Source organism: Danio rerio, chromosome 8, assembly GCF_049306965.1.
Source record: "Danio rerio strain Tuebingen ecotype United States chromosome 8, GRCz12tu, whole genome shotgun sequence".
Classification (NCBI taxonomy): Eukaryota; Metazoa; Chordata; class Actinopteri; order Cypriniformes; family Danionidae; genus Danio; species Danio rerio.
In genome coordinates, this window is record NC_133183.1 from 26,822,853 (window position 1) to 26,835,497 (window position 12,645).

General features: G+C 44.3%; 1 protein-coding gene across 3 annotated transcripts in view; it reads right to left on the reverse strand.

Moving 5' to 3' along the window:
* kcnc4 (potassium voltage-gated channel, Shaw-related subfamily, member 4) overlaps positions 1 to 12,645 on the reverse strand; it is a 47,496-nt gene that overhangs the window by 8,049 nt on the left and 26,802 nt on the right. For 2 of the 3 annotated variants that reach the window (XM_073909918.1, XM_073909917.1), the window contains exons 3-4: positions 11,844 to 12,038; positions 2,238 to 2,336 (exon numbers count right to left, since the gene is read on the reverse strand). In XM_073909918.1, the coding sequence (XP_073766019.1) occupies positions 2,269 to 2,336; positions 11,844 to 12,038 (263 nt within the window). In that variant the 3' untranslated portion in view covers positions 2,238 to 2,268. Of the gene's footprint in view, positions 1 to 2,237; positions 2,337 to 11,843; positions 12,039 to 12,645 lie in introns of those variants that run through there. The other variant, NM_001195196.1, reaches the window with a different exon arrangement.

Below are 12,645 nucleotides of genomic sequence, written 5' to 3' on the forward strand. Positions count from 1 at the left end.
GATTTTTTTGTTTGTCTGTGCAAACATGATTGACTTCTCAACAATATCAGCCTCAAGTGTTGTTATTTATACTTAGTAGTAATACAAGACAGTAGGCACAACTTGGACAGGCTATACAGCAAGTACTCGCAAAAGAAGGTTAGAATACAGTCAACTAACACACATAGAAAGCTTTCTCAATTTGGTCCCATCTCAACCAGCGATGTTATGGGTTTTAATGGCTGATGATGTCAGATGCAGGACTTGGTGCAATTTGCATAACAGAAAACAATGGTTGGGAAAGCATGCAGCTGCCACTATGGGGATTTCTTTACTTGTTTGATTCAGTTAAAATACCTTGGTGAAACTATTTTTGTAGATTGTTGCTCATGCGTTCTTTGTAAAATGATAAATAGGCCATTCCTTCAGTTGTGATAGTTGGCCTGTGATCTCTGGAAAGATACTGTACAGGCACAGACTGCTTTCTGCGTTTGTCCAAATAAAGTCAAGCTGAGGGGAGAAATGTTTTATAGATCTTTATCTGCAAACCTCTTCAAAGTTTGGGGTCAGCAAGAAATTTATAGATTTATTCATCAATAATTCATTATTAGTTGATCAGATGTGATGAAATTTGAATAGTTTTAATTTAATTAAATATTGAAACAAAATTAATTTTTTAAAAGAATCCTGAAAAATGTATCAACGGTTTCCATTTGTTTAAATCAACATATTAGAATCATTTGTGAATCATGATGTTCGACAATTAGTACGTAACAAAAATGATTTAAAGGCACATTCAACCAGAAACGTACATTTTCAAAAAAAATGCAACAGGGCCTGATATGGGCAGGCTTGTCGTCCTCAAGAAATCATACAAAAACATGCATAAAATTAGGGCTGGGCCAATAAACGATATTATATTGAATCGTGATAAAACTTTATGTCAATAAAAATGATTAGCTCTGGACATTTTTACTGTACACTGATATAAGAGCCACTTACCCAGCAGAAATGTGCAACAATGTGAATATTAGCCATGTACCGAATTTTCGGCTACCAAAAATTTAACGGCCGAAAATATGCTATGCCGTTTAATGGACCCTCTAATTTTTGTACCTTAAGTTACTCTTTTAAATCTGGAAGCATTAAAAACTTGAAATATATATATATTGTTATCATTCAATAAGGAAAATAATTATTGAGATTGCATTTTTGCCTTATCACCCAGCCCTACATAAAATAATACCATTCCATGAAAGAGCACATCCTTGATCATTGTCAGCTTCTCCTCTTAACGGTGTATTGCATTCATTTTTTATGTTAAAATTAATGCAAATGTGCCAGGACAGACAGTAATATGTGGACAATTGTACATTTATTTAAATAATATATTTGTAGTATTTATTTGTAGAGTTGATTTATAATTTCATGTTTTTAATTAATTGATGTGAATGATAACAACTTAAACTTGCTATTTCTGAAGGTTTTTTCTAAATAATAGTTTTTAGCGTAACAAAACTAATAAAGCTCTAGGTTTATTTGTGCTGAGAACAAGGTCAATGACAGAGTTTGTACATTTGTAATGTATTTAATACAGAACAAAATCTAAGAACCAAATGAATGACATGCTCCTTTACAGAACAACTCACAGAAATCAGCCATCAGTCCATTTTAGAAACTTTGTGAGATGAAATATTTTTTATTCACTGTATTAATGTTTTATTTTAGGGACAGATAATGTATGTTTCTGGTAGAATGTCCCTTCAACAGAAAACAGTTTGTTTGAATTCTAATAATATTACTATTTATTTGTCTCAGTGAGTATAACAGACTTTCTTTAAAATACATTTTTTAAAATCTTCCCAACCCCAAATATTAGAATATCTAGAATTTGTATCAGTCACACATTTGGATAAACAATCCTATCAGTTTATTTGAGAATATTGTATATAAAAACAGAAAGGTTGCTGGCTTAGTGATAGAAAATAAAGATACCACAGTTATCTTAATTACAGTAAGTTTGTTCGTTCAAAAAACTAAATATAGCTGTTTTGACAGTTACTAGGATTGCATTTAGAAATACATTACAGTTCATTTTTGACCAAAAGTTCTTACACTCTAGCATGCAAATACATGCCTGGCAGCTTGAAAATGGACAGAAGAGAAGAGCGTGATGGTTTGACTAGAAATGTTCTGCATTGTTGACCGTGACAGGTGATGCATGAGTGATGGGAAAATGAATGATTGGTGAAATGAACCTCAGACGAGTCACTATCAGCACAAACGGTCTCAGGTCAGCGTGGTCACTTCTGCTTGAGTGTAGTTTGCTGGAGAAGTGAGCGCATCTTTACAGCTCTCTGAAACATACAGAACACAGAGGAAGAAATCCTGTGAACCAAATAAATAGACCATACTTACAGTAAATACAGTCTGATTTTTCACTCATTTTCTAAATGATTTGTGGCGATGGGAATGTTTAAACAAAATTATTTCTTCTCCCTATTTAATTTTTTTTTTCTGACAATGCGTTTACTACTCAACTAATCAATTACTGATGGACAAAAAATAGCCCAATATTAATACCTAATATAAATACACTCACTGGCCATTTTATTAGGTACACCTTACTAGTACCGGGTTGAACCCATTTTTGCTTTGAAAGGTGCTTTATTTAACTGAGATCTGGTGACTGTGGAGACCATTTGAGTACAGTGAACTCATTGTCATGTTCAAGAAACGTTCGAGGTTACTAAAGTAACCCTTCGTTCCCCGAGGAGGGGAACGGAAGCACTATAAGTGGATTTGATTGTAAAATCCACGCATTGGGAGGTTCGGTTCAGAAGCTACTCGTCTGAAAGAGTATTGAACGGGCCAATTAAGAATGAATTGGCAGCGCAAGCCTGCGCAGGTGAGCGGCATAAGCAATCAACTGAGTATATAAGCTCACCTGGCGCCAGCAGACGCTATCCTTTTTAAGCTGAAGAGACTTTCAACAGCTAAGGGACAGTCATTATGGCGACGGAGTATAGTGCTTCCGTTCCCCTCCTCGGGGAACGAAGGGTTACTTTAGTAACCTCGAACGTTCCCCTTCGGGGGGAACTTCAGCACTATAAGTGGATTTGATTGTAAAATCCACGCATTGGGAGCCCATTGAAAGCGCCACAATGACTGCACCTTACCAACACCCCCGATGAGGAGATAGTCAAGCAAGCGTGACGCACCCACATCATGGGGGGCGCGGTCCTCCAACGTGTCCCTGGCCCTAATTTATCCTACTTCAACAGAAGTTTTACGGATTTATATATATTTTTTGGGAAGTCGTGAGCATCTAGATAATTCTAGGAAAATACGACAGTACGTTGGGAAGCGTGCAATCCCGATAGGGAGGACGCTGCGGAGGCCATCCGTTACCCAAGGGGGGATAGATGGCAGAATTTACATATGGACTAGCCCTAAAAAGGGGGAGTACGCATAGCAAAAGAGTGGTTAGCGGGGAGGGAAGACACGGGTCCGCCCAGGGGGGGGGGACTTAACCGTGGCTGAATAAGCATATGGGATCGCCTAGTGGGGACCACGCATAGCAGGCACCTTTACCCAAAACGCGGGCTGACCAGCGGGCAGACCTACAACGTAGTGGGCCAGCAAGTGACTCCTCCGCTGAGTCAGTGCTGGGGGCCACGGAGGAATCTGCAGGGCTCACCTGACGGGGAACTTTACTGACAGATAAAAAGGCGCACGTATCTCCGTGTTAGGGAAAATGGCGCAGCAAGCGTGTTTCAACACCCTACCGAATTGTTTCCTCAATCACCAAGGGTTACCTAATACCCTTGAGGAAACCGGCTCCACTCGCAGATTGTAAAACCTTGCAAATGTGTTGGGTGTTACCCAGCCCGCAGCTCTACAGATGTCTGTTAGAGGGGCGCCGCGTGCGCGCGCTCGAGAGGATGCGAAGCTTCGAGTGGAGTGCGCACGCGCTCTCTGGGGACGCGGCTCATCTCGGCTCTGATAGTGAAAGAAAGGCATCCACAATCTAGTGGGAACTTATTTCGGTACGGCACTTCCCTGCTGCCGACCGCTATAACAGACGAAGAGCTGCTCAGATGATCTAAACTCTGAGTGCGGTCCGGATAATACGCAAAACGCGAACTGGACAATAAGAAGGGCTGGGTCTGCCTCCTCCGAGGGCAGCGCTTGCAGGCTCACTACCTCGTATTAAAACGGAGTGGTAGGAACCTTGGGCACATATCGCGGGCGGGGTCTCAGGACGTGAGAGAAGCCAGCCCAATTACAGGCACGAGTCACTGACCGAAAAATGCCTCCGGGTCCCCGACCCTCTAATCGATATCAACGCGACCAGCAGAACTGTCTTCAGGGACAGAAAAATACTGAGCCGAGGATCGAAGGGATCTGACGCGGCTTGTGTAGCGAGGGCGAGATCCTAAGAGGGCATGAGAGGGGGCGGGGTGGATTAATTCGCTTAACGCCCCTGAGGAACCGGATGATGAGGTTATGCGTTCCCACGGTGCTGCCAGCCACCGCGTTATAAGAGCGGAGATGGCAGCCACGTAACCTTGAGTGTGGAGGGCGACAGCCTGCTCTCCAACTTCTCTCGGCGTAAAGAAAGCACAACGCTGATCTGGCAAATTACGGGGGTCTTCTCAGCGAGAGACACACCATTCAGTGAATAGACTTCACGTCAGGGCATAGGCGCGCTCGGGGAGGGGGCTCTAGCCCGAGTGACGGTATTAGCCACCGCAATCGGAGGTTACCTAAGTCTTCCTCGCGTCTAAAAATCTCTTCAAAGATCGGCGAGGGTGCCAGGTGGTGCCCTGTCCCTGAGAGAGTAGGTGCTCTCTCGAAGGGACTGCCAGGGGAGGGCTATCGCGAGGGAGAGCTCTGACATCCAGGTCCGGTTGAGCCAGAGGGGCGCAACCAGCAAACTGTTCCTCGTCCTCCCTGACCTTGCACAGTAACTGCGCGAGCAGGCTCACTGGGGGAAACGCGTATTGCGCGTGCCCCGAGGCCAGCTGTAAGCCAGTGCATCCGTGCCGAGAGCACTCGGTCAGGGAAAGAACAACTGGCAATGAGCGATCTCGGGGGAAGCAACAGATCGATCTGGGCTTCCCCGAATCGCGCCCATATCAGCTGAACAGACTCGGGGTGGAGTCTCCATTCTCCAGGACGCAAGGCTGCCGTGAGAGCGCATCGGCTGCACGGTTGAGCTTGCCTGAATATGAATGGCGTGCAGCGATTTCAGCCGCGGATGACTCCAGAGGAGCAGACGGCGGGCGAGCTGAGACATGCGGCGAGAGCGCATACCCCCTATACGGCTGATATACGCCACCGCCGCCGTACTGTCCGTCCTGACCAGCACGTGTTGCCGCTCCAACACCGGAAAAAAACGGTGGAGAGCGAGGAACACTGCCAACAGCTCCAGGCGATATGCCAATGCAACTGGGTACCTTTCCACAGGTCCGCAGCCGCATGCCCGCAACGCACAGCCCCCCAGCCCGTGTTGGAAGCGTCTGCTGAAACGACAACAAGACTGGACGCCTGTTCTAGAGACACCCAGGTCTGTAGGAACGAGGGGTCGCTCCAAGGGCTGAGGGCGCGGCGACACAGCGCAGTAACAGAGACTCGGTGTGCGCGCGCGTGCCATGCGCGTCTGGGGACTCGATCGTGAAGCCAGTGCTGAAGTGGTCTCATATAGAATAATCCGAGCGGCATGAAGCGGCTGCGGATGCCATATGCCCCAGGAGCCTCTGAAATAGTTTCAGTGGGACCACTATTTTACTGTCGAGCTCTCTCAGACAGTACAGCATCAGCTGAGCGCGCTCTCCGGAGAGGCGCGCTGCCATGGTGACCGAGTCCAGCTCCAGCCCGAGAGAAGAGATCCTCTGCACGGGGGCGAGTTTGCTCTTTTCTCGGTTGACCTGAAACCCCCACAGGTGGAAGTGCCAGAGCACTTTGTCTCTGTGCATAATCAACTCTGTGCATAATCAAGAGAGGGCAAAATTCAGCCAGTCGTAAAGAAATTGAGTATGCAGATGCCCGCGAGCCGAAGGGGCGCTGAGGCACCCTCCGCGGGCTTGGTGAGGACCCGCGGAGACAGAGAGAGCCCGGAGGGGAGGGCTTTGTATTGCCAAGCTCGACCTTCAAACGCAAACCGCAGAACTGTCGGTGGCGAGGAAGAGTGGAGACATGGAAATACGCGTCCTTCAGGTCTAATGCTGCAGACCAACCCAGAGGACGAACGCACCGGAGGATGCGCTTCTGCGTGAGCATTCTGAACGGCAGCTTGTGCAGGCAGCGGTTCAAAACGCCCGACGCGCTCGCTTCGCCAGAGGCGTGTGCGGGGGCGGAGCAGCTCTCGTAGGCGGGCGCCTTCGGCGAGGAGCAGGTATGAATGGCACGGCGGGCGGAGCGGGCTACGGACCGCCGATAAGACATCACCCACCAACTGCTCTCTCACCGCCTTGAATTCCTGGGTGAATTCACAGACAGTGTCGCCGAACCTGGCTGGGGATATGGGGAAGTCAAGAAAGCGGACTTTGTCGACTTTGCGCATATCAGCCAGGGGTGGCGCTCCTGGACCACTAATGTGGACATCGTCCTCCCCAACGCACACGCAGCGGACTCAGTAGTCCGAAGAGCTAAGTCGGCGGCGGTGCGAAGCTCGTAAGCCTGGGTTGGACCCACCCTCGTGCAGCTCGGCCAGCGCCTGCGCTTGGTAGCGCTGGTAGGTGGCTATCGCATGCAAGGCGGAAGCAGCCTGGCCCGCAGCTATGTAAGCTCTAGCTCCGAGGGAGGTAGATAACTTACAGGCTTTGGATGGGAGACGAGGCGGACTCCGCCAAGAAGAGGCGCCGCGCGGATTTACCGCCATCGCGCACTCAACCTGAGGAATCGCCACATACCCCCTGGCTGTTTCACCGTCAAGAGTGGTTAGGGTGGAGGAACACGCAGCACGAGCAGAAAAAAGTGCTTTACAAGACCGCGTGAGCCTACTGTGCAACCTCCGGGAAGAAGGGAACGCCCCTCTAGTCGGTCCGGCCGCGGAGCTGGGGGATAAACCATCTCCAACCCACGGCCGAAGCAGCCCGGGAAAGCACGGCTAACATGTCCGTTTCAGGATCCGTAGTGACAGCGCTCACCAGCCCGAAGGGGGCGAGCGGGTCTGGATCATCATCGGACAATGAAAGCCCACCCTCCGATGCCGCGGTGGACATCTGGTCTCCGGTGTCATCGGGCGTAAGGGCTACCATCTGTTAGACGGATCGCTTCCCCCGCCCGAAGCTTGGATGGAGCGCTTAGAGGAGCGGGAGGTCCGCGGGCCCGTGGGCGACGGATTATCTCTCGCTGAAACCCTCAGATCTGCCCGAGTGCCCGCTGCAGAGCAGGGGACAACTGGGGTGGTTCGCCCTTTTGCAAAGGCTAACCGCGATCTTGCGCAACAGTCATGGCATCGCAATGACGACATGAACTGCCCGCGAGCAGCGCATTAACATGCTGGACCCCCAGACATGCAACGCAGTGCCCGCGCCCATCATCCGAGGACAGGAAACCACCGCATCCAGAAACGCACAGTCGGAGCGCCGTCCTGATAAGGACGTGCTGCACGACTGTGTTGCTCTTTCTGTGAAGTTTGCAACTTTATACGCACCGCTCTGGAGGACCGGACCCAAAGAACGCCAGGCAAGGGAGAAACCCAGCTCGACCGTCTGCCACTGCGTGTACACACTCTGGACCGGGAGAATGCTCTCGTTCGCTCAGAATCGCTGGTCACAGCAGGAGGAACCCTCATCGACTCGATCAGAAAGTCTCTGAAGCGAAAAGGATAGCGTCTGCTGGCGCCAGGTGAGCTTATATACTCAGTTGATTGCTTATGCCGCTCACCTGCGCAGGCTTGCGCTGCCAATTCATTCTTAATTGGCCCGTTCAATACTCTTTCAGACGAGTAGCTTCTGAACCGAACCTCCCAATGCGTGGATTTTACAATCAAATCCACTTATAGTGCTGAAGTTCCCCCCGAAGGGGAACTGAGATGTTCAAGTCTGAGATGATTTGCGCTTTATAACATGATGCGTTATCTTATCTTAGCCATCAGAAGATAGGTACACTGGGGTCATAAAGGGATGGACATGGTCAGCAAGAATACTCATGTAGGCTGTGGTGTTGACACGATGCTTAATTGGTACTAATGGGCTCAAGGTGTGCCAAAAAAAATTACACCACCAGCCTAAACCGTTGATACAGGGCAGGATGGATCCATGCTTTCATGTTGTTGATGCCAAATTTGGACCCTACTATCCGAATGCTGCAGCAGAAATGGAGACTCATCAGACCAGGCAACATTTTTTTCAATCTTCTATTGTCCAATTTTGGTGAGCCTGTATGAATTGTCGCCTTAGTTTCCTGTTCTTAGCTCACAGGAGTGGCACCCAGTGTGGTCTTTTGCTGCTGTAACCCATCCGCCTCAAGGTTCAACCTGTTGTGCGCTCAGAGATGTTCTTCTGCATACCTCGATTGTAGCGAGTGGTTATTTGAGTTACTGTTGCCTTTCTATCAGCTGGAACCAGTCAGGCCATTCTCCTAAGACCTCTGGCATCATCAAGGCATTTGCGTCCACAGAACTGCCAGTCACTGGATATTTTCTCTTTTTCTGACCATTCTCTGTAGACCCTAGAGATGGTTATGTATGAAACCCCTTGTAGATCAGCAGTTTCTGGAATACTCAGACCCTGAAATACCCATTCTGATGCTCGGTTTGAACTGCAGCAGATCGCCTTGACCATGTCTACATGTCTAAATGCATTTGAGTTGCTGCCATGTGATTGGCTGATTAGAAATATGTGGTGTACCCAATAAAGTGGCCGGTAAGTGTATATGATCATTTTATTAATATTTAATATTATTATATTTATTCCGATAATATGTTTATTTGACGCCTAATATGTAATGATGTTTACATTATTTTAAGTATATTTTTATGTTTTTTACTGGAATAAAACTAAAATAACAACTTTGCCCCTTTTTATTACTATGTAAGCCTATTAAATACTTTTATATCTGATGTTACTCTTATTTGAACAGCCATCATAACTGAGTTTATAAATTAAAGAAATATAAGTGTATTTGACTTGAACTGACATATGACAGCCAAAAAAAGGGCTTTGTAAAGCTGAAAATGCTCTACAATTCCCTATGATGAGTTCAGAGGCTCTGGGAAAGCTGTAAGGCCTCACCATGCTGCTAATGGAAGCCTATTAGCAGCAATTACAAAGAGTTGCCTTTCGGGACCAGAAGCACATCCATAACTAGCATCAGCACTGATGTAGATGATGCCTTTCAGTGCTGGATGACAGGCCTGCCACATAATTACACACAAATCAAGAAAGAAGTCAGCTTGGAAGACACAGCACTGCATGAGGAAAGCCAGTAGTCAAGGAGACTGTATGTCTTCATGGCAAAATTACATTTTACAGTAAACGTATCTAAATATGCTGAGGATTGGATATTCAAATATTAATTAATACAGAAAATGTACATTTTGGGGTCTTGTTTTCAATAAAAATATATCATGATGAATTCAATTTAAATTAAATCTTAATTATTTTTAAAATACATTTAAATTATCTAAATATTATTAGAAATGTAATTTTTTGTAAATTTTTTGTATTTTTTTTAATTCCTTTCCTTTATCTTATGAGACTGGCACTAAAAACTCATCTCACACCATCAATAAACAAACAAACAAACAGAAGAAACGCACGAGTATCTGGCCTACAGACCATTCGCACACGTTTATTTTTAACATCAGCAATGACATTTCCAAGGATGGAGCATCTTTGCTATGTCTAGTGAGAGAATTGTTGACCGTAATCAGTGTGTGTTTTCTGACAGGACCACAGCTGCTATCGCTCAGCCCCTCATTGATTCACAGAGAGCATCAGTCTCCGCATCAGCAATGGAAAGTGTACAATCTTTTACACAAATGAAAAAATTAACATCACAGAATGTCTGTAAGACTTCAACAACCTCAGTCTGAATCCTCAAAACAAACATGCATGTTAACCGAATGTCTCATCAAAAGGGGAAAAGGGCTTTAGACTTTTAGTTATGCATTTATGGAAATATTCCTTCTTTGAGCCCAAATGAATGCTAACTCACAAAATCGAATGATATAACAAATTGATCCTAGTTCAATGTTCTGTTATGAATGTCGCACCTATCAGTAGTCTCGCTTCAGCAACAGGTGCTAATAAGCTTGTGTTTTACATTAGCAGCACTGGTAAAAAAGACTCCTGCTCTTTCATCTGAAGACGGCAGAGGTAAAAAGGTGGAATGTTTGCTCAAGCAACGCGTGATCAAGCGATTATCTCCAAAAATAGACCGCCGACAACCTGTCAGAGCCTTGGGGATTTTGGGGGGCCGAGACAGAAGTCAGTGAGGCTGAGACGAAGTCTGTCTCGACAGCAGCCAGTAATGAAGGATGTCGGCTTTGTCAAATGCCTTGTCTGTCGTGATGCACTTCTTGTTTTATGCAATGATATCATCCTGTTTTGCCTGTTTTTTGAAATGCCAGCTACAGAATAATGAGTTGGAGAAAAATGCCTGCACTTTGTAGAATTCTGGTTTATCGTGGCGCTTGTGGTTTGTGGTCAATTATTTTTAATCATCTTTAAAATAGGGATTGATCTTCCATAGAGCCTTTGCTAGCTTAATTTCCCACATTGCACTCTACAATAACATTATTTTGATTAAAATCCACATTTCATAAACATTTATTTATTTTTATTGGTAACAACCTGGGTAATAAGTGTGATAATGTACAATTAGCTGTCATTTTGCAGGTTTAATCCAAATAATTACAAGACCTCATAATTGATTATGCAATATGGTACTGCCACAGTTTCATAAAGCACCAAATATTTTAATCCTCTCATAATAACACAAAAGATTTTAAAGGCTTTGTGCCACTGCTTTAGCAAAGCACGCAATCAAAATAATCTGAAAACAAAATGTTTAAAAATATTTTTTTTAAATGGACAGAATCATAAATTGTTTAAGATCAAATAAATAAATAAATAAAGATTACGACCATTGTGGTACCATATGCAACTGTGATGTGAACTAGTGTCTGTTAAATTATAAAGTCAGCAGTTTCCTACCCCTATTAAATATACTTCAGTGTGTTTTTAAAGTGCCTGCAGAAAATGGGAATGATTCTTTTCACAGACTTCAACAGAGTGTAAAAATCATGAGGCTTCTGTGAGTTCTATCCAAACTGATCTTTATATTGTATTATCTATTGGATTCGAGTCAGGTGATTGGCTGGGCCATTCTACAGTTTGATTTTCTTTCTCTGAAAGCGTTTGAGAGTTTCCATGACTGTGTTTTGGATCATTGTCTTGCTGAAATGTCCACTCTGGGTTCATCTTCATCATCCTGCTAATGTAAATGTTGAACTGAAGCAGCTAACAACAATTTATAATGAAGAAGGGCAGAGGATTACTCAATAACTACTGAGAGATGCAGTCAGCTGCAGTCTGGGCTTTCACTGCCTTTATACGCCTGTGTGTTCAATACTTTTTCCCTTCACCATTTCAATTTATTATGCATAACCTAATTTGTAAACTAATTAGATTTGTTTTCTTCACATATATGGATTTCTTTGGTTGTTACCAACATCTGGTAAAAATTTCAAGCCAATGGCACCTTTAGAAATATGTTTTCTAAGAAAAAGGGTGACATGTTGAATACTTATTTCTCCCTTCATTTTTACATAATCATGTAAAAGGTTTCATTTGTAATAGGAAATGTACTACCATCAGTAGCATCGGCAGTCAACAGTTCACCTTTACCTGTGTGGATTGTGGGTTCAGCTCCACAAGAAAAGTCCCCAGAATTCAGAAGAAAGCAGGTTGCATCCTTCATGGTCTTGTCTCTGTTGCGTGAACATCGGAGGGTCCACCTCTCGCCAGGAGAGAGCGGTTGGGTCAGACTGCAGCCCTCCTCTTCTGAAAGAGTTACGGTAGCGTCGCCATTCTGCTTTGAATCTAACAAAAGGCAAAAAAGAAAAACATCAGTAATTATGACAATGTTAGTCATCAAAAGAGAACAAATTTCACTGTTTGCAATAAATATAATGTTGATTGATATCAGAAGTCACCATAATTGGGTAAAATTCAGTAGTGGTGAAAGAAAAATGTGTCAAATAGTTTAGTCCACATCTCAGTCCATTCTACTGAGTAGAATTTACTAGAGTAGAATTGAACGAACACTAAAGCAGTGTTCATGCAAATAATTATTAATAATTAATTAATAACTGAGCATTAATGATGAGCACCTGCTATTAACAAGAAAAATGAAACTAGGAAGTGAAACTGAAACAAAAAAATACCAAACACAACAACCTTAGATAAATGCAGAGGATGTAGATGACATACATAAATAAAGTATAATGCATATTATATTTTGTTTTTTTCTTAGTCCAAATATCAAAAAATAATTTTTATTTTTTTTTAATCATTTTTTTACCTTAAAATAAGCTAAATAATCTGCCATGGGGGTTAGCAAAATGATCTTAAAATACTTTATAAGAAAAAAAAACTTTTTTTCTACATATTTGGACTAGAAACAAGACAAAAATGCTAAGCAAGAAAA